Here is a 23,236-nt window from a genome sequence, read left to right as displayed (position 1 = left end):
GAATCTCACTTTGTATACAGAGCCCCAGAGCTGGCTAGTCTACAAATATCTTCCCTCACTGCCAGAGCAAACAGCAGCATAAAAATCAGACAGAGTTTCTCGCATTTCCTGCACATCTGCCCTCTCATTTCCTCTCCTCAACAAAAATAAAGACAGAATCCCCCTTGTCCTCATATATCACTCCACCAACCTCCGCATCCAACTTATCATTCTCTGCCACCTACAATCCAACCCCACAACCAAAGATATATTTCCCTCCCCACCGCTGTCTGCCTTCTGTAGGGACCATTCTTGTCACAACTCCCTCGTCGACTCCACACTCCCCACTAACCCCACCAACCCCGGCACCTTTCCCTGCAACAACAGGAAGTGCTACACCTGCCCCTACACCTCCCCCCTCACCTCCATTCAAGGTACAAAACAAACCTTCCGAATTAGACAGAGGTTCACCTGCACATCCGACAACTTGGTCTACTGCATCCGCTGCTCCTGATGTGGCCTCCTCTACATCGGTGAGACCAAGCATAGAGTTGGAGACTGTTTTGTAGAGCAGCTGTGCTCTGTATGCAACAAAGGACAACATCTTCTGGTTGCGGACCACTCCCACTCCCGCGGACCACTCCCTGGGTGACATGTCCATCCTGGGACTCCTCCAGTGTCACAATGACACCACCCACGCCTCATATTCTGCCTCGGAAGCCTACAGCCCAATGACCTAAACATGGAATTCACCACTTCTAAAAATCTCCCCACCCCCAGCCTCATCCCATGACCAACCCTCCCTCTCATCCCTGCCTCCTTGACCTGACACAACCTGTCCATCTTCTCTCCCACCTATCCGCTACTCCCATCTCACCAACCAATCCCTTCCACTCCCTACCTGCACTTACCTATCACCATCCCACCTACCTTCCCCAGCCCCATCCCCTCTCTCTATTTCAGAGCTCCCTTCCACCTCCCCCATTTCTGAAGAAGGTCCCGACCCAAAACGGCAACTTTTTTTGGTCCTCTGCTGCCCGTCCTGCTGTGTTCCTCCAGCTTCACACTGTGTTATCTCTGACTCCAGCATCTGCAGTTCTTGCTATCAGAGTTTCAGTAGGTTGTTTATAAGAGTACAGCAATTCCTTGTACAGTGCTTGGTTTTCAAGCAATTCTTTTCCCGATACAGTCACAATCAAAAATGAAGTAAAACACAAAGACGCAGTCTTTGTAATTTTGAAATGTTTCAAACTGCTATATTAAGATAGTTTTTTAAAATTCTTATTTTGTTTTTAGTTCTTTTGTGTAATAAACTTCTGTTTCATTGTTAAAATCATATCTGTAGTCTTGTATGCTTATGTTTCAGTGAAAGACCGCTATGTTAAATTAATTTTAAAATCGTATGATTGATTAAGCTGGATTTTGTTGTGGAATTGGACTTGTCCACTCGTAACACCTTGTTAGATGTCTTGGAAATCCAAGTGTAGTACATCCATCCATTCCCCTCTATCCTCAGCACGTGTTACTTCCTCAAAGAATTCCAATGATTTGGTTAAATGTTACTTCGCCTTCACAAGCTACATTGTCTCTGCCCAATTACTTCTCAATTACTTTGTTATAATGTCTTTAATAATAGCTTCAACATCTTCCCTGCAAAAGATGAGAAGTGAATTGGCCTGTAGTTTCTTTTCATCTGTCTCCCTTTTTGAATAAACAAGGTACATTTGTTATTTCCATTCTAATGGAACCTTCCCCTACTCCAGGTAATTTTGGAAAAGTAAAATGAACACACCAACTACCTCACTAGCCACTTCCTTTAAGACCCCAGAATGAGGTCCATCAGGACCTGGGTACTTGTAGCCCCAGCTGCAACAGTTTGCTCAGTCCTACATCCCTGGTGAATGGAATTTTCTTGAGTTTCTCCCTCCCTTCCATTTCTGATTTGCAGCTATTTCAGGCTTGTTATTTGTAGCTTCTAAGTTACTCCTTAATTTGCTCCAGTAGGTTTCACTTGATCCCTTTTCCCACACCATCCTAAAGTGCATGTCTCTAATAAAGAATAATGTGAGATTTTTTACCATAACAATCCTTTCGAAATCTACGCCGGCACCTTTCTGAGGTAATTTCGTTTCACTAAATATATGATAATTTAATCAATGGTCTCTAATCACTGACCTCCTTGCTGGGGTTAGCCTTCTGTCCCTTTCAGAATGAATTTGTGGTGCAGCCCTCCAGGCACATCCACAATCAGTTGAGTTTCATCCTTCCCTCCTTAAAGCTTGCTTCTATCAGTAAGTGTTTAGTCACTTCAGCTTCAGCATTACTTATGTAAGATTACATCTTTATGAACCATCTTCAGGGTTTCCCTGACTTAAAGGAACAATTTATAATGTAGCCCAATGAGTCTGCTCCACCATTCAATGAGATCATGGCTGATTTGATAATCCTTAACTCCACTTCCCTGCCTTTCTCCCATAACCCTGATTCCCTTACTGATTAAAAATCTGTCTTATATCAGCCGTGAATATCTTTAATGTCCTCAATAGTTCTGTACAGTAAAGAATTCCGCAAACTCGTTACCCTCTGAGAGAAGGAATTCTTCTTCATTTCTGTCTTAAATGTGTGACCCCTTTTTTCTGTGATTGAGGGTTACCTATTTTCTCTTTTTTTTTTCCTTCTTGTCATTTTCCGTTCTATTCTCTTGGTCTTCTCACTTCCCATTTTGTCTGTCCCTTTTCCTTTTCTCCTTCTCTCCTCTTTCCATCCTTCTTTCTTATGCTTCAAGTACAAACAAAGAAAGTCTTCCAATATTGTTTACTGCAACAATATTTGCCTAATATCTCATAAGAGTGAATGTTAATGCAGTGCCTTGTTGTAAATTTAAGGAAAACAAAAACAGGTCACTTGCTTGTGTTGTTGGTTAGTGCCAATGACACTGGCTAGAAAAATAGGCGACTTTTATTTTTGGTGTCATCATTTCTAGTATTAACGCAGTTAAGTACAGACCAGCTTGCAAAAACTACTTCAAACTTGCATCTTAACAAAACACAGTCACATTATTCACTAACCACTGTGATATGAAAGTTGAGGCTGGAAAATGAAATGTGCTCTTAAAAAGTAGGCTATTGCAAGAGGTAAAACATAATAAGATATCTATTCAGTTGTGATTAAATTTCTAGGAACTAACATCATCTTGAACAAGACAACCTGCTGTATTTTATCCCCGTCTACCCACTTGAAAATCAAAACTTTATGCTGCCATTAACATTGAACTGTGACCTCTGATGCATCTATATTTTCACTGATTTCCCTTGTAATTTACTGCCGTAAAATTTTAGATAAATGAACTGAATAAGTAACAACAGCATAATGTATCATTTGTGGTAGAAGCTAAATCTGTGACATGTCTGGCACTTGGTGGTAATGAAAAACATGAAGTTAATAATTGTTTTATGACATTAGAGAGAATGTCTTGCTGTAGTCAAACACCTAAGTATGTAAAAATGTTGCTGAACTAAAAGGTATTTATTTATAAAAGTGTTTTTTGCACAGCTTTGCTTGCATGTTATTGTGAGCATCCCTGACAGATTTCTGTTTTTAATATGGGCACATTTTACCCTGTGGATTCAAGGAATGTTTTTTTTCTGGATTTAGGGAATTTATTTTTCATCCCTAGGATTTATTATAGTGATAAAGTAGCTCAAGCACCAGGAATATCAGGAATTGGGAGACACTGGCATAGCAATTTGATTTCATTTCATTTATTGTTGTCACGTGCACCTAAGTACAGTGAAAAGCTTTGTTTTGCGAGCAGTCAGGCAGATCAGAGCTAACAAGGACATACAGATCAAAGGGTGCTCAGACAGAGTGAGGCATACAGGTTACATTGAATATGAGGTGCACAAAGCAAGATCAACGTTATTTGAAGTAAGAGAGTCTATTCATTAGTCTAATAATGGCAGGGAAGAAGCTGTTCTTGAACTTGTTGGTTCCATATGTTCAAGCTTCTGTATCGTCTGCCTGATGGAAGAGGGTGTAGGTGAGTATTACCGGGGTGAGAGGGGTCTTTGATATTGGCAGCCTTTCCGCGGCAACGAGGAGTGTAAATGGAGTCCATGGATAGGAGATTGGCTTCTGTGATGGTCTGGGCTGTACACACAACCTTCCTTCTGTAGCTTCTTAGGTCCTGGGCAGAACAGTTGCTGTACCAGGCTGTTATGCACCCGGACAGTATGCTTTCTATGATGCATCTGTAAAGGTTGGTGAGGGTCCTTATTGATGTGCCGAATTTCCTAAGCTGCCTGAGGAAGAAGCAGCATTGTTGTACCTTCTTGACTATCACATCTACGTGGGAAACCCAGGACAGGTTATCGATCTTTGTCACTCCTAGGAACTTAACGCTCTCGACCCTCTGCACCTCAGCTCCATTGATGTAGATGGGGGCATGTCCTTTGCCTTTCTTTTTGAAGTCAATGATCAGTTCTTTTGTTTTGCTGACATAGAGAGAGGTTGTTATCAATGCACCACATCACCAAGCCCTCTATCTCCTTTCTGTATTCTGAGTGATAGTGTCACTGGATCACTCATCCAGACACCTGTTCTAGAGAATAAACAGAAAGTGCTGGAGAAACTCAGACTTGGCAGTATCTGTGGAGAGAGAAACTGAGTTAATGTTTGAACTGTAACAAGGATCAGTGCTGTGATTTCAAATATTTACAATATATATCAATGATTTGGATGATGGAAGTCGATGTACTAATGTCAAGTTTGCCAATGACACAAAAACAGTGGGAAAGAAAGTAGTGAGGAAGACCAGGAGTCTGCAGACAGTTATAGACCTCTTAATTGAGTAGGAAGATCTTGACAGATGGAATACAATGTAGGAAAATGTGATGTTATGCACTTTGGCAGGACAAACAGAGGAGCTGAGTAGGGAAAGAGACTACAGAAATCTGGAGCACGGAAGGATTTGGGGTTCCTCATGCATAAATCACAAAAAGCTAGTATCAAAGTTCAGCAGAAGGCAATTGGACTGTTGGCCTTTATTTCTAAGAGATTGGAACGCAAAAACCTTTTAAAACTATAGAAAGCTGTAGTCAGCCCACAGCTAGAATACTGCGAATTGTTTTGGTCTGCTTATCTAAGGAAAGATAGACAGTCCAGATAAGCTTCACTAGGCTGATCCCCAGTATGGAGGAATTTTTGTATGAGGAGAGTTTGGGTAGGTTGACCTTCTAAACTCAAAGATACAAGAATGTGAGGAGACATAATTCAAATAGATAACATTCTTTGGGGGTGCTTGGCAGGATAGATGCTGAGAGATGGCTATAGAGGGCACCATCTCAGAATAAGGAGCCATCGATTTAAGACCCAGATGTGCAAAGATTTCTTCTCCAAGGGTAATAAATCTGTGGAATTGTTTATCACAGAGGGCTGTCAAGGTTGGGTTGTTAAGTATATTTAAGGCTGAGATAAACAGTTTTAATCAGTAAAGGAATCAAAGGTTATTGGGCAAAAGCAGGAAAGTGGAATTGAGGATTATCAGATCACCTGCAATCTCATTAAGTGGCAGAACAGACTCGATGGGCTGAATGGCCAACTCTTCTCTAAGGTTTTATGGTCCTAATTATGTCTTTACATGTTTTACTACTTTGAAGGCACCATAGAAAATCAAGATAACGTTGATTTTCGTTACTATTTATGGCCCTTTTCCATCTTCCTCAAACAGTTTATTTAAATATAATACATATTAATGTTTTTAAATAGCTTAACTTCCAAACTGTCTGTATATTTTATTCCTGCATGTCTTTAGTTTACTAGCCTTTGATTTTCAATTCCTGGAAGTGCTACTTTACGAGAAATAGAGTACTTGGCAACAATATTCAACAGATACAGCCATAAATTTTTCAGAGTACAGTTGCAAGGAAATGAGTTAATCAACAGCTTGGTAATGCATGTTTGGTGAAATATGTTTGTGTAGATGCCTTGATTGTTGCCTTGTTGATCTTAGTCATGTTGAAGATATAATTTCTGTCTATCGCTACCATGCCCACTTATCTTTATTAAATGGCCTATTTTAGTTCCACAATTCTTTTCTTGTGTTATTTGAGTTTTCCTTTTTTACTCTGTTCCTTCTGATTTTGTTTTGAGAGCCTAGAGTGATAGGAAGGGAGCCCGGAGAACTGAGTGTCTTATTTCCTGGTGAATCAAATTGAAAAAGAAATGTTTTGAAGGCTTTGGCAGCTCTTTTCATCTGTGTTACAATTTCACTATGTTTCTGCTCCTTTTCCCAATCCTTTTTTTAAAAAGCCTGTAAGGCCTTTGCTTTTGCTCTACCTTTTGTGTTTTCAATGACACCCTTGTGTCTTGGCCTGGATATTTCAATTAAGGTCAAAAGCCCCATTTCCAATGCTTGATTGGATTTGATTGCTAGGTAAGTGAATGAGTGTCCAGGTCAGATTGTGGGATTACATCTCTTGGATGTCCAGTGCTGACTTGTTAGATCTGTTCATTCTGTCCCATTTAGTGCTGTACAAGTTGATGAAAGCCATGCTATGTGTGAAGACTGGACTTCTCTCCACCAGGACTGAGTACATAAAATATAATGCTATATTTTCATGGAGTCTCAATGGCTTGATTTATGGGGCTAGAACAGACTCTTAAAAAAAAATTGAGCAAGATAAGCCATGAGGCATGTGTCTGGAAGTTTGGGAGCACTAGACCAGTCAGCAGCACAGCAAGACTGCAGCATGCCCTGGGAAAAATTAGTCAAGAGTATCAGAAAGAGGATGCAATATGCAAACTGGCTGAGGCTGTAGATGGGATATCACAGATCAAACTTAACAGTTGAGGAGGACTCCTGGGTAGCAACCTACTAGCCCATCAGAGTAACTAGAATCTGGAATTTCAGGGAATGGGGAAGTCAGCGGCACTTCTATCAAACAGGATGGGATTGCATGCCAGAATTGGGAGGGAGAAAATAGTGCTGCAGGGATGGTGGAAAGTATGAAATTGGGATTGAATGGGAGTGTAGGGATGCAGGGCTTAGGAAAGGCAACATGAGAAAGATTGCAGGGCAAGATAATATAATATGGAAAGGGATGGTGGTTGAATATGAGTGTAATTAGATGAGATGATGACATTGGACTGCATGGTCGAGGTTAATATTGAAATGTGTTAGGATGAGGAATGTAAGCTAGAATGGATTAGCATGGGCTGGTGGAATGGTATCAATGGGAATGAGTGGGGCATGTGCAGATTTGGAGGGAAAGGATAACATCTGAGGATAGGCATAGGATTTTATAGGTGGGCTGGTTAATTATCCTAATTTTGCTGCAGCTGCGTCAGCTCGTCCCTATAAATATATAGATGTGGATCAGATCAGAAAGAATGAATATGTGTATTTGAGCCTACTAATGTGATTGGGGAATTCTACCTCCTTCCCAAAATCCACAAACCTGACTGCCCTGGTCGACCCATTGTCTCCGCCTGCTCCTGCCCCACCGAACTTATCTCCACCTATCTCGACTCCATTTTCTCTCCCTTGGTCCAGGAACTCCCCACCTACGTCCGTGACACCACCCATGCCCTCCACCTCCTCCAGGACTTCCAATTCCCCGGTCCCCAACATCTCATCTTTACCATGGACATCCAGTCCCTATACACCTGCATTCCCCATACAGATGGCCTAAAGGCCCTCCGCTTCTTCCTGTCCCGCAGGCCCGACCAGTCCCCCTCCACTGACACCCTCATCCGCTTAGCCGAACTTGTCCTCGTCCTCAACAACTTCTCTTTTAATTCCTCCCACTTCCTACAGACAAAGGGGGTGGCCATGGGTACCCGCATGGACCCAAGCTATGCCTGCCTCTTTGTAGGTTACGTGGAACAATCCCTCTTCCGTAGCTACACTGGCCCTAAACCCCACCTCTTCCTCCGTTACATTGATGACTGTATCGGCGCCACGTCGTGCTCCCACGAGGAGCTCGAACAGTTCATCCACTTCACCAACACCTTCTACCCCAACCTTAAGTTCACCTGGACCATCTCTAACACCTCTCTCACCTTCCTGGACCTCTCTGTCTCCATTTCGGGCAACCACCTAGAAACCGATATCCATTTCAAGCCCACCGACACCCACAGCTACCTAGAATACACTTCCTCCCACCCACCCTCCTGCAAAAATGCCATCCCCTATTCCCAATTCCTTCGCCTCCGCCGCATCTGGTCCCAGGATGAGGCATTCCACTCCTGTACATCTCAGATGTCCTCGTTTTTCAAGGACCGCAACTTCCCCCCCTCAGTGGTCGAGAACACCCTCCACCGTGTCTCCCACATTTCCTGCAACTCATCCCTCACCCCCGTCCATGCAATAACAACCAAAAAAGAATCCCCCTCATCCTCACGTACCACCCCACCAACCTCCGGATCCAACGCATCATCCTCCGACACTTCCGCCATCTGCAATCCGACCCCACCACCAAAGACATTTTTCCCTCCCCACCGTTATCTGCTTTCCGGAGAGACCACTCTCTCCGTGACTGCCTTGTCTGCTCCACACTCCCCTCCAGCCCCACCACACCCAGCACTTTTCCCTGCAACCGCAGGAAGTGCTACACCTGCCCACACACCACCTCCCTCACCCCCATCCCAGGCCCCAAGAAGACTTTCCACATCAAGCAGATGTTCACCTGCACATCTGCTAATGTGGTATACTGCATCCGCTGTACCCGTTGTGGCCTCCTCTACATCGGGGAAACCAAGCAGAGGCTTGGGGACCGCCTTGCAGAACACCTACACTCGGTTCGCAATAAACAACTGCACCTTCCACTCGCGAACCATTTCAACTCCCCCTCCCATTCCTCAGATGACTTGTCCATCCTGGGCCTCCTGCAGTGCCACAACGATGCCACCCGAAGGCTGCAGGAACAGCAACTCGTATTCCACTTGCGAACCCTGCAGCCCAATGGTATCAATGTGGATTTCACAAGCTTCAAAATCTCCCCTCCCTCTACCGCATCCCAAAACCAGCCCAGCTCGTCCCCGCCTCTCTAATCTGTTCTTCCTCCCACCTACCCCCTCCTCCCACCTCAGGCCGCACCCCCATTTCCTACCTACTAACCTCATCCCGCCCCTTTGACCTGTCCGTCCTCCCTGGACTGACCTATCTCCTCCCTACCTCCCCACCTACACTCACCTTTACTGGCTCCATCCCCGCCTCTTTGACCAGTCTGTCTCCTCTCCACCTATCTTCTCTATCCATCTTCTATCTGCCTCCCCTCTCTCCCTATTTATGTCAGAACCCCCTTCCCCCCTCCCCCATTTCTGAAGAAGGGTCTAGGCCCGAAATGTCAGCCTTCCTGCTCCTCTGATGCTGCTTGGCCTGCTGTGTTCATCCGGCTCTACACCTTGTTATCTCAGAAAAACAGGTAGCTGTGTGCTCCTAGAAAATTATATGCATACAACTTGTCATTTGTGCAGATTACAACAGCTTGCAGCAAATCATCACAGCATTCTTATGCTTAACATGATTGCACCAGACCACTCTCTTTCTTCACTCAATCACTCAATCATTCATGTTGCTCTTATTCAAAATCAACCCACAGGCATAGCAAATTTGGCCTTGATTATTTTCCCAAAATGGATGTCCTGCTGCTGTCATATTCTGCTTTTATTTTCCAAACTGAGTTCTAGATCACATTTTCTTTGGGTCAGGGACTTTCAATGCCTTTCATCTTCTGGATGGGGAGAGAATAATATTGAATAAGAAGGCTTTTGTGGATATCTGCATGGTTTTGTATGCATGGGAAATTTGTTGAAATTTATTGGCCTCTGTAATTTTAAAAAATTGGCCAACTCACTATGCCATGTATTTGACAAAGAACACTTGTATTTCTATAACACCTTTTAAATAATAAAAAATTCTAAGGCACCTTTCATTGGAGCATAAAAGGGTAATATTAGACACTGAATCACATCTAGACCTGTTAGGTCAGATGACTAAGATCTTTGGCCGGTATAGTAAGATGTAATGAGTGTTTTAAGGGAGGGAAGAGAGGCAGAGAGGTTTAGGGAGAAAAATCTGAAACTTAGGAACTAGGCTGCTAAATGTATGCCATCAATAGTAGTGAGGTTAAAATAAGCAAAGTTTAAGAGGTCTGAATTGGAGGAGTGCAGATATCGGAGGGTTGTGAGGCTGGAGAAGATTTCAGCGATCTGGGAGCAGGGTGTGACAGATTTGAAAACATCAAAAATTTCAAAATTGAGGGAGCCAAAGTAGATCAGTAAGCAAAAGGGTACTGTGGACATAGGCATCATAGCTTTGACCTCAGATTACACCACCATGGGTCAGCTGCAGTTGAGAAGGCTAAGGACAGATAGTTTGAGGGCATTAGAAGTATTGGTGGACACTGAGAAGAGAAGCCATGAATTGGATAAGAACTATGTGAGAAGAATCCTGCCCAACTGAAAAACAGAAGAATGGTATTGGTTGATGATGACAGGGTCAACCACGTCACAATTACACTGGGTATCGTTTTCACCTTTACTGAGATTAATTTTGGTAATGTGGCCATATAAAAACCTGATCAGATGAATTCAAGTGTGTAGATCTGTGAAATATGGGTGTAGGCTTGGGAGGAGACAATTCATAGGGGCAGGACATGATGGGTAGTTATAAAAGAAGTAAAGTGGTTTTGAAGAATCAGAAGAAACAAGAACTTTCTGCCCACCAAAGAGATCAACATTTAGTAATTATACCATTGAATTTAAAGATTAATGGAAGTTGGTTGGATTAAAGTCATGTGTTCTGAAGACATGTAGATTAGAACTGTCAGAAGGAGAATGCGTAGAATTAGAGAATGAAGAAAGTAATTGAATTTGATTGTATGCATTGTTGGCAGAAAGAGACTTGTGATTTGTACAATTGAGATTTATGAAAAGTTTAAAAATTACATTTACAAATTTGAATGATATTTATTTATGCATAGATAAATTAATTGGAAAAAAACCCATGCAGATTGGTTGACAATTTTTATGTTCCTATATTCTGAAGCTTTCTTGACTACATTCTCTTAGTCTTACTGAATTATCGTGCAAAATGCTGTCTCTGTTCTGGTATTGCTTTTGGAAACTGAACTGACAATTACGAGTGAGCCACTAATAAGTGTATGGTGAATGTTATAGGATCACTTTTGTCTGAATGTGAGACCTCACTGCACAGCCTTCTGTGCTGTGGGCATTTTTGGGAAATCATGGATATTATTCCAAAGTTTCATTGATCTGTTTCTGACAGATGAAGCTTTTTTTTTAATATAAAATTGGTCAGTCTATCTAAAGTATTTTATGCAGGGTGCTATATTTTCAGTTGTATATTCAATAAATTCTGAAATTGAAAACTATAAATAGGCGATATCATAACCACTTGTAATTGTCAGTTCAGTTTCCAAAAGCAATACCAGAACAGAGTCAGCATTTTGAACAATAATTCAATAAGACTGAGAATATGGGCAAGAAAGCCTAACAAAATATTGTCAACCAATCTGCATGTTTTTTTTCAGTTAATTTATCTATGCATAAATAAATATATCATTCGCATGTTTAAAAAAAGTCTGATTCACAAATGCCCTAGAGGGAAGGATACCTACAAGTGACTCCAGACCCACAACAATGTGGTTGACGCTTAAAACTAGAAGGCATAGGTTTAAGGTGAGAAGGGAAAAGATTTAAAAGGAACCTGAGCAGCAATTTTTTCCACACAGGGTGGTGCTTATCTGGAATAAACTGCCAGAGGAAGTGGTGGAGGCAGGTGTAGTTAATGCCATTTGGACAGGTATATGAATAGGAAGGGTTTAAAGGATAATAGGCTAAACGCAGGCAGGTGGGACTAGTTTAGTTTGGGAAACCTGGTCGGCATGGATGAGTTGGATGAATGATTTGTTTCCATGCTGTATGACTCTGTATTGTCTCTATATTGACTTCTATACTCTCTCTAATTGCTACATAGAAATATGAATGCTATGTTCCAGCAAGTTTTGGAATTATTTGAGTTTTGAATATTGGGTTTACTTACATCATTAAGATTTTCTTTCCTACAGCCAGTTTTGAATTACTGAATTATTCATTATGGAAGAATGTGCACTGCATGACTTTAGAATTGAAGGTTATCATAAATTGCTGCTACATACAAGCTTCATAAATAGCCTTATTTTGAAAATTTGTGAACTGATATGTGCTCTGCCAACAGCACAAACTAAATTTCAGCATGTATTTCAATGACAAGTGCCACATTGAATAATCTCATGGTATGCCTTCGCTAACCAACTGTAAACTTTTATGAGCCCTCTTCATTCTTATCAGACACACTTTATTCATGACTAACAGGAGCTAGCATAGATCATTTCCCTTTGTTTTTTTTCAGGTTATGCAGCATAAGAATGACTTGAGTGATAGAGGGTACAGGCAATTTGGACATTAGAGTGGCAGCAGAATAAGTATCTCACCAGACTTCAAGCAAAATACAAATTAATGAAAAGATAGTGTTCAGCATAACATTAGCGTGTCAGGATTTTATTTATATTGTGTTTAATGCCAACACCTCCATTAAATGAGCAGCAACTGGTATGCTCAGAAAGCACTCAGACAGCCAAGGGATGCTAGCAGGCGCAGGGCAATGGAATGGCAATGGCAATCAAGATGACCAGGAGTAGCCTAAAGGCATTAACATAGCCTTGCAGCATCATCATCAACTCACTCCTCTTATTTAACATGCTGGAATGCCTTAACAATTTGAGGGTCAGACTTTGATTCTAGGAACTAGAATGACTACCATTTATCTTCCCAGCCAAAGAACAATGTGAACAATGAACCCAGTTTCATGAGATCAATAGTAAGGAGATTCTGAAAGCCGAGAGCACAACATGCCATTTTCCAAATAACTGTTGAACAGCAAGACAAGGTGCTTGCTAATTCAGCAGCAAGAGGCCTTTTTGGATGTATTAGCATTCACATTATCTCACCTCGATGTACAGTCTCCTATTTTCCCACCAGATAGAAAGTAGAAGATAGAAAATAGACAGTGGTAGTTCCTGACATGGAAATCGGCATGATAACCTGGTGACAACACAGTGTGGAGCTGGAGAAGCATGGCAGGCCAGGCAAAATCAGAGGAGCAGGAAAGTTAATGAAAGAAACGTCAACTTTCCTGCTCCTTTGATGCTGCTTGGCCTGCTGTGTTCCTCCAGCTCTACACTGTGTTGTCTCTGACTCCAGCATCGGCAGTTCTTGCTGTCTCTGAATGATAACCTGGTGATTTCAGTTCACTCTTTTCTCCTCTGGATTTCCAGCTTCAGCACCAACATTTCCCTAATAAACAGATACTATTAATCAGATAGTTCTATTTGAAGAAATGGTTTTCTAATTTGAAAGTGAAAATTGCCACATTATGTTGCACTTCGACTTCTAAAAGATATTTGATTGGGTTCCATGCTAAAAGCTATTTGTTTGATTCAAAAGAAATGAGGATTGAAGCTAGTTTTGACAATTCTCGAATGATTGGAGTTTGAGTTGTAATAAGACATCAGAATCTTGCCATGAAAATCTTCTTGGGTTTACTGGCATTAATCACTCTAAGTAGAGTTTTGTGGAGATAGATTGCACTGCCCTATTTGGTATCTGATGCAGTAACTCAGATGTAACTATAGCCTTTCTTATGGTCTTGACAAAATATATGTATTTTTCAGTTATGTCTTTATGAATTGAATAGACTTGATGCACCAGCAAATGGTGAATGATTGATAGATTGTCAACCTATTTTGTGTTGCCTCCAAAACACTAGTTTGGGCACCATGGACTGGATGACGAGGGGAGCCAAGGGCTTGAGGTTTCTGAACAAGCTGAGGAGTTTTAACATGTTGGGAAAGAACAAATGCTGGAGATCACAGCAGGTCAGAGAGCATCCATGGAGAGAAAGCAAGCTAACATTTTGAGTCTAGACAACGTTTTTTATCAGAGTTGAAGTGAAGTGTGGAGGAGGCAGCATTTATGCTATAGTTTTGGAGGGGGCTGTGTGGGGTAGTGGGTGAAGCGTGCTGCTAGAGAAAAGATGCTGATAGTTCAGATAAAGTGATCAGGATGTGAGAAAGGCAGTGTAATGATGTGTCTCCTGCCAGACTTGAAAGGACAGTAACTGGGGGGAGTGGAGTACATGACAACTAGGAAAAGCTAAAAGGAAAGAAATGTTTCTCAAAAACAGCCAGAAGGCAATGAGCAGACTCTCCTGATGAAGGGTCCAGGCCCAAAACATCAACTCTCCTGCTTCTCTGCTGCTGCCTGGCATGCTGCGTTCCTCCAGCTCCACACTGTATTCCTGCATCTGCAGTTCTTGCTATCTCCAAGAGACTCTCTGTGTTAGTGATACAAGTTGAGGGTTAAATGTTGGCCAAGAAATAGAGCAGATGCTCCCAATTTTCTTTAAAATAGTGCCATAGGATCTTTTACATTCCCCTGAGGGGGTACATGTCTCTTTGGTCTTACCTTATCAAAAAGATAGCATCTCTTAAAGTGCAGTATCCCTTCAAAATTGCACAGCAGAGCTGGCCTGGAGTTTACAGTCAAATCTCTGAACTTGAACCTGAGCCCACAACCTCCCAGCATAGAGTCAAGTGTGGTACTGCTGAGCAAGAAAAGTGTTTAATCATTTGAAAATTAAAAACAAACTCTCCTCTTCAGTGGTGTCATTGGTTCTGTAACCTTGAGTGCTGTATGTTGAAACTGGCTTATTCTGCCATATATTCACTTGTATAGAATGGAATACAGTGGTTTAAACCAGATTTATAGGTCTCTGTGCTCATATAAATATTTAAAACATTTTTCTACTGATGACAGTCTACAGAATTGATGCATGAATTGGTTTGAATAACTAAAAGCTGCTTTACACCTCAACAACCTAAAGCTACAGAGTAACAATTATGATCAGATTCACTTGGTTCAATCAACTTTAGTTATTTCTCCATTAAAAATGCAATATGGTGAACATGCACACTAGTCTAATTAAATAGGTTGCTATGCTTGACTTAAACAAACTAATTACTCTGTTATTCTTTTGCTAGTTCAGATCTGGATTTCTCATTGCTGTCTTATCACAAGATTTTTATACATGACAGAATTCTTAAAGCGTAGAAGGAGGCCATTTGGCCCATTGTTTCCACAACAGCGGTCCAAATGAACAAGTCGCCTCATATTACTCCTTTGCCTTCTACCATAACACTGCATATTATTCCTTTTCAGATAAATGTCTAACTCAGTTTTGAAAATCTCAATTGAAGCTAACTTGCTTTCAACACACTTTCAGGCAGTGCATTCCAGATTCTAACCACTTGCTGCGTGAAAAAGATATCCCTCCTATCGCTTTCGCTGCTTTTAGTAACTAGTTTAAATCTGCGCCTCTTGCTGTCTATCCTTTCCATAGTCCGAACAGTTTCTCCACATCCATTCTGTCCTGGCCAATCATGATTTAGAATTTTAGTCAAATCATTTCTCTCAGCAAAATAGTCCTAATTTATAGAGTCATAAAGTCATACAGCACAGAAACAGACCTTTGGGACCAACTAGTTCATGCTGAACATAATCCCAAACTGAACTAGTCCCACCTGCCTGCTCCTGGCCCATATCCCTCCAAACCTTTCCTATTCAGGTACTTATCCAAATGTCTTTTAAATGTTGTAATTGTCCCACATCCACCACTTTCTCAGGAAATTCATTCCACACTCGAACCACCCTCTTCTCCAATCTAACTTCATAACTAAAGTTCGTCCTCCCCGGAACCATTTCCATGAATGTTTTCTGTACTTCTGTTTTGCCTCCATATCCTACCTAGAACGTGATGCATAGAACTGGATGTAGTAATCTGGCTGAGACCGAACTAGTTACAAAAAATGTTCAACAAAATCATTTTGCTCTTTTATTGTACGTCCTCATTAGCCAATCTCGGGTGCCTGTATGCTTTGTTAACTGTTCTCAACCTGTGCTGCTGCCCTTAAAAATTAATGCATACATCATATTCTATTTTGAATTGGCCTCTCCATGTTTTCTCTACCAAAATTAACCATTTCACATTTCTCTTCATTGAAGTTCACCTGCCACTTGTTCATTCATTCCACCAACTTGTCCACATTCTTCTGAAATTCCACACTGTCCTCCTCATAGTTCACCATGCTTTGAAGTCTCATATCATCTGGGCATTTGAAATTGTTCTTTATACACTAAGGTATTGGTTATTAATGTATGTCAGGAAAAGCAAAGGTCCCAACACTGACCCCTGGGGAACTCCACTACAAGCCTCCCCTCAGCACATGATGCATCAAATAACCTTTACTCATTTGTTTTCTGCTCAGCCAGTTTTGCATCCGTGTAGCTAATGTTTCTTTCATTCCATGAGTTCTAACTCCACTCACAAGTTTTATTTTTGTGTGACACTGTATCAAAAGCCTTTTAGAATTCCTTGTATGCCACATCGAAATCTTCTCTACAGACTTTTCGAAAAGCACTAACGGGTTAGTTAGACATGATTTCCCTCAGAAATTGCGTGCTGGCTTTCCTTAATTAATTAATATTGTCCTGAAGTTTCCCCACCACCAAAATTAACCAAAAGGTTTTAAACGTTTGCAATTGTCCTGTCACCTGGTAGCACCCAGAGTCTAGGGAAGAGTGGAAAAATTATGTCTGCAATTTCCACTTGCATCCTTCAGTATTCAGGATGCATCTCATCTGCTCTCCATGTCGTATCAGCTTTAATTACAAACAGCTTATCCAATTTTTTATTTTCAATTTTAAACCCTTCTAGCATCTGAATTATCTCCTGTTTTGCCATGGCACAAGTAGCATAATGTTTAAATGCTGCTCTTCGCTGCGTGGTTGTGTCCGTAATATCCCACTTTCAAAAGCTATTTTGATGTCTCCGTTCCTCCTTCACCCCATTTACAAACAGTTAGAGATTAAAGACTGTTTTTACACAATGAATTACTAAGGCAAATTAATTGTGCAATATTTCTGTACGTGCAGTTTTATTTTGCATTTACTATTTCTGTTTCAGATTGTCAGTATGTACACTATGTTGTTTTTTATTGTTTAATCTAAAGACAAATGTCTTAATTTGCTGTGTTAGCAACTCTTTGGTTTTCAGAAATTTCATGACAATTCGCATTGTTTTTGAAAACTTGTTTTCTATCTTTTTCCTCAAAGCTGCAATTGATCCACTGATCTTTTGCAGATTCTGATGCCTGTGTTGTTGCTTCATTTCAAGCTTTTTAGTTGTAGCTGACCTTTCATTGCTCAATGTGTGCAGTTATCATGCAAGTGCAAGTAAAACGGGAGATGGAAATTTCTTGGTGCCTCGCTAAGTTCCATTCTTTTTTATTAAATGGTAATTTTGAGGCAATTGGTTTCATATATTCTATATGGATTGCCTGGGCTTGTCATAAGAGCTATTTTAAGTCTGCAGTATAATCTTTTCAGGATTTTTTAGGTCATTAACGTCTCCGCTATTAAAGGCATATAGTGAAAATTGAACGTTGATATTTTTGAAATTCCATTTTCACTACGATTGTAATACAATATCTTTCGTGTAACGTTGTAACCAACTTTATTGCTTTGATCTTAAACATTAACCCAGAATTTGCTGGAGTGGGGCATTTTAATAGGTCCCGGGAGTCAGATTATTCTCTTCACCATTCATTTGTAGTCTTTAGATCTTTAAATGCAAGGCCTGACGTCCTCTGACAAGTTTAATTCTTTTGATGGTGAGGCAAACAACAGCTTTTCGCAAATAGCACAGCAATTCGAGATTCGCAGGTTATAAGATGTCTCTTTTGCTACAAATTGCTAGTTTTTTTTGAAACGCACTAACCTCGCTTTATGCATTACTCTTGCTGTTGTTTATCCAGCAAATTCTGTATCTTTCTAGTTTACTGTAAACATTATTAAGCGTCATGACTGGGATGAAAATGAAGAGGGTGACCCGAGGAGACTCGCTTGCTATGCCTGCAAGCTTGTGATTAATGCTTGATGTTAACACTCCATCTTCTTAACCTGTCGAAATTATCTCACTGGCCCTGAGAGCATATTTAATTTGTTGGCGTTCTGTTTCTTCAATTGAAGGAGTCACCGTTGCCTTTTACATGGGCCAACATGCTAGAGGCTTTCGTTTCTAATGGCATGTGATCCTTCTGAGGAAGACATCTGCATCTAGCAATCTTTCTGTGATAGAGGAAACCCTCTCTGGATTTTCCAGACTTCATTTTGATGGCTTGTGCTGTCTGGGCGTCGCTGATTTAGGGAGGAATGAAGGTCTTCCTTGGAGGAAGAGAGAAATCTCATAATATCAGCATTATTGCAGTTATCTGTCTCCTTTCCATTTTTGGCAGTCATGCTTGCACAAATCACTGGAACATGTTTGTCTGCTGTCAGTGTGCAGAATGGTGTATGGAATGAAAACTTATGTCGAAGTAAAATCTGAAATTCAGTACAAATTAGGAAAAATGGTGGTTTGTTGTGATTCTTTTGATGTGATTTAATTTTGAATTTGTGCTTTTTAAATAGATTGTGTTTCTGTAACCTATTTGAAGTGTTTTCACTGCAGTTGAACTTTAACTTGTGAATAGAGTGTCGGAGAGTGCTTATAAATGCAAAGAAAGTAAGGAACATTTCCAGTTTTACTTTGAAAAACATCACAATCATGATAAAATATATGAACTGCTGATTTTCGAAATCCAGCATCTGATTTTAACACCTAAGACCTTCATCAATTAAATTGCCACAAGCAATTCGCTGACCACATAGGTTAGCCAAGCCTCATGAAACCAAAAAGCAATATTGTCTGAACTGAAATTAGCATTTTTTTAAAATTGAAAAAGCACTGAAAAGCAGTCCACCCAGTCAAGCATGAAGAAACCATTATCTCCTATTTTGATTGACACCTATATGATGCTTTTCACATGTAGAAGGTGGAAGACATGACTTGCAGCTCTCAAGCTAGGAAACCAGGAAGTCAGACACAGGAATTCACAAATCAGTTGTATTTAATGGAGTTATTTTGACAGTGCAGGAGAGATGGATTTAAGAGTGGAACCAGCTGAAGAAAGTCTCTATGGGATCCATTCAGTTATTGGATCCTCCTGGTGCCTCAAATACATGTAACTAGTATCTTGCATAAGTAAGAAATGCCTTTGGGTTTGTTTGTTGGAACAATCGGTAAAGACAAACTCCAGTGTTTGTTTGTTCTCCATATGCAAAGACTGTACAGAACCAAACTGATGTAACGACTGTGTATGTATATAAAGATTTTTATGAATAAAGTATAAAAATCAGCATCTCAAGAAGGAAAAGTGCCTGGTGACAGAGCTGATTAAAAGAAAACATTAAAACCCTGAGAATTCAATAGGCAACTGGAATATTTGCTACTGCTGAGGGCACAACATCAATTAATTAACTGTGGTCTCATGTTAAAGTTGTACACCTCTAGGACACCACAAGGTCTTTAGACTGTATACTCTTTCCATCTTCCTTTTGAACTGAACACTGTTCTATTTCAACAAAAACAGAAATTGCTGGAAAAACTCAGCAGGTCTGGCAGCATCTGTGGTGAGAAATCAGAGTTAACGTTTCTGGTCCAGTGACCCTTCCTCAGAAATGGTGGTAGCATGGAAATGGTTATCCCTTCAGCAACTATTCATTCCCCAAGACTGACCTTTAACATCTTTTCAGCAGTGTTTCTCTCTCTTTGGGTTCTATCTCCAACTATTGTTTACTCCCCTTCCCCATCCCATCTTCTGCATAATTATCTACCTTTTCCATGCTACCGTCAGTTCTGAAGAAGGGTCACTGGACCCGCAGCATTAACTCTGCTTTCTCTCCACAGATGCTGACCTGCTGAGTTTTTCAGCAATTTGTGTTTTTGTTTATGTTTCTGATTTTCAGCATCTGCAGTTCTTTTGGGTTTTGTTTTGTTGATTATTCTGCTTCACCTTGGTACCAATATTAATGTATGCTTGTAGTTAACAACATTTTAGTTGGAGAGAGGTGGATTGGCCATGCTAAATTGTCCATAGTGTCCAGGGATGCTTAGGTTAAGTGGGTTAGATATGGGAAACGCTGGGGTAGGGGAGTGGGTCTGGGTGGGATGCTCTTCGGAGGGGCAGTGTGGACTTGTTGGGCCAAATGGCCGGTTTCCACACTGTAGGGACTCCAAGAGCGACAGCCTTGTGCTCAAAACAAAAAAATGTGTGTAGCAGCAAACGAGAGCTTGAAAAGAAGGGAACCAATTTAGTCCTCCTTACCAGGGCTTAACAAGATCAGGACACTTGGCTTGATATTGTGTGGCTGGTTCAGCAGAAACATCTGTCACCAATCCTAATGTCTCTGACCATGGTGATAATCTCTGACAGTCTAAAAAGTATTAAATTACCTTCGTTTTATGCATCAGTATTTATGGCCTGGATGAGTATAAATGTAAAACAGTATCTCATTCTCAGGGCTGTATCTTTTGTTTCAAAGTTAGCTTTCAAGCATTCAGTATGTTAGATCCTATTGATCCATTCCCAATCATTAAGCAAAGGTGATGGGGATATTGTTGCTCTAAAAGGGATTCCTTTGATTTATATGTACTTCAGTCTGAGTAGCATAAAAAGCTCTGAATAAAAATAAAACTATTTTTCAGAAAAGGAGAAGAAGGGTCCCGAACCCGAAAAGTCAGCTTTCCTGCTCCTCTGATGCTGCCTGGCCTGCTGTGTTCTTCCAGTTCCACACTTTATTATCTCTGACTCCAGCATCTGCAGTTCTGTCTCTTGAAGTTTTTAACTCATATTCTTAAACATTGCATTCAAATGAGGTGTCCCTCAGAGTAGAAACTGTATTAGTTATTTCCCATTTAATTCAAACTTGGACTTTGGTGTGAAGTCAAATCCATATCCAATTGAAATTCTGACTATAATCTAATGTGTATCAATTACTGGAACAGGCATTTTATAGCAAGAACCAGGTAAGTTTTTGAAGTTCTTGGTTGCAGATTGAATTGGTCAATTGGAAATGCACCAGTATTGAAGTCTTATTTTAACAAAAGTTGAGTTGCAATGAATTGTTAAAAGAAGACATTTTATCAAAAAACATTGTAAACAAGGGGAAATGTGATCAAGACAAACTGCTCAGATTTGTTCTCAAGTTGTGTCTTACAAGCATACATAGGACTTAGCAAGTGTAGGCCATTTGGCCCTTCAAGTCTGCTCTTCCATTTGGTGAGCTGGTTGTGGTCTTAACCCCACTTCCTCAGAAAATTCTTAATAATTTTAGTTAAACGTGATTTCCCTTTCATGAAGCCATGTTGACTTTACCTGATCACATTATGGTTTTATAAGTATGCTGTTATAATCTACGACTTGGGATCCTCAGCTTATCAATACTGGGGGCTTAATTGCCTCTTAGTAAGCATAAGGAAGACTGAAGCCATTGTTAAGAACCTAAGATGAGCTTGTGACGTCGTGTGTGTGCCATCGCAAGGCTAGCTACTTCCACCTCTCAATTTTGCCCAATGTCAGCTCCACTGTTGCTGAAACCCTTATTCATGCCTTTGCCATCTTTAGATTCACTGCTCCATACACTCTTGCTGGGATCTCACATTCTACCCTCAATAGACTTGAGCTTATCCAAAACTCTACCTATGTCTTAATTCACAGCAAGCCCTGTTATCCTATCACTCTATACTTGACTCCATTGACTTCTGGTCAAGTTAAATCTTGATTTTTAACATTTTTCTCACTGTTTTCAAATCCTCCCTGTTTCCAGAATCTCCTCCAGCCCCACAAAATCTTGAAATAGATGCAACTCTTGACTTTGCCTGTTGGGCATCCCTAATTTTAACGGATCTAGCTTTGCTCACCATATCTTCTGTGCCTTAGCAGCGAGAATACTGTCCTTACAGCTCTCTGTCTGTTTACCTCCCTTTACTCCACTAAGGCATTCATTGAAACCTTTCACTTCAACCAACCTTTTGGTCACCTCACCTAATACTTCTTTATGTTTAGATTGTTCCCGTGAAGTTAATTAGGACATTTCATTTCTTTAAATATGCTTTATAAGTACAAGTTGTTATCTATGTCAAATTTGTGTTACAAGATAAATTGTTGACTAATTATTTTAGTTTCTTCAGCTAACTGTTCAGTTACAATTGTTAAGCTTTTAGTTATTTCAGGTTTTGGTGTAGAGAAGTAATGATTTGTTTTTGTAGAAACAAAGTGTGAATAATATTGAATAGTCTGTTGGAAGGTCGTATGTGTTGTTCAATCCTGACAGCATTTTTTTTTCCTCTTAGCATGCGGAGGTTTCAGTTTTTGAAGTGAATATTCGGTTTGTCGGGGGGCTCCTCTCTGCATACTACCTTTCTGGTGAAGAGGTGAGTAGAATCAGAATTCAAAGTTTATAAGTGTTGCATTCAAACTAGCTGTTCCTCTCTCACTTGAAATAAACATATATAAATCAAATGATTTTACTTGAACAGGAACTTTGTAGCTCTCCATTTTAAATCACTGCGTAGAATATTGTATAAAAGTACCAGAAATTTCTAGTCAAACACTGTTTCATTTGTGGGTCAACATTGTATTATTATATAGCGGAATGTTTGAGTGGAAACTTGTGTTGAAAATGTACAGTAACATTTCCTAATGGGACACAGTGTTCTGAGCTTTGTGGCTTGAGTCAGGCAATGGAACAGTGCCAAAGATGTTGATACTAATGGGTATGTAGGACCTCAGTTGGAGAATTCTTATCATTGGATTAAACTTGTGATTTTACCTCACAAATATTTTTGCCACCACCACGGATTTTCAAACCCCAATTCAGACACCTTCCCTAGCACCTGTTAATTCTGTACCTCAACCAAATTTTGAGCTGGGGCAGGATGTGGGATGTTGGGGAAGAGAGGGAACAAAATAGACCGCTATTTTGCAATTAAATAGAAGTTGTCATATCACTGAATTAATACTTTGTAAAATGTTGTTATTTTGCATGTAGTATTTGGAAATTTAGAATTGAAGTGTTTAATTGGCATATGATTGTTTGAGAATATTGATGTGCTCTAATTAACCAAATTAATTAATAAGTCCTTTTGCTACTTTTCGTAAATGGATTTTGCAAAATCAATTGTACACAATTACTTCATCTCTTAGATGCTTTTGGTGCACAGCGCTTGCCAATTGTAATCTCTCCTACTTGTGCA

General features: G+C 40.4%; 1 protein-coding gene across 1 annotated transcript in view; it reads left to right on the top strand.

Moving 5' to 3' along the window:
- man1a1 (mannosidase, alpha, class 1A, member 1) overlaps positions 1-23,236 on the top strand; it is a 417,658-nt gene that overhangs the window by 190,501 nt on the left and 203,921 nt on the right. The window contains exon 4 of the mRNA XM_020528590.2: positions 22,334-22,414. Within this exon, the coding sequence (XP_020384179.1) occupies positions 22,334-22,414 (81 nt within the window). The remainder of the gene's footprint in view (positions 1-22,333; positions 22,415-23,236) is intronic.

Source organism: Rhincodon typus, chromosome 5 (assembly GCF_021869965.1).
Source record: "Rhincodon typus isolate 14 chromosome 5, sRhiTyp1.1, whole genome shotgun sequence".
NCBI lineage: Eukaryota > Metazoa > Chordata > Chondrichthyes > Orectolobiformes > Rhincodontidae > Rhincodon > Rhincodon typus.
Note: the sequence above shows the minus strand (reverse complement) of the source record. Positions and strands in the feature narration are given on the sequence as shown.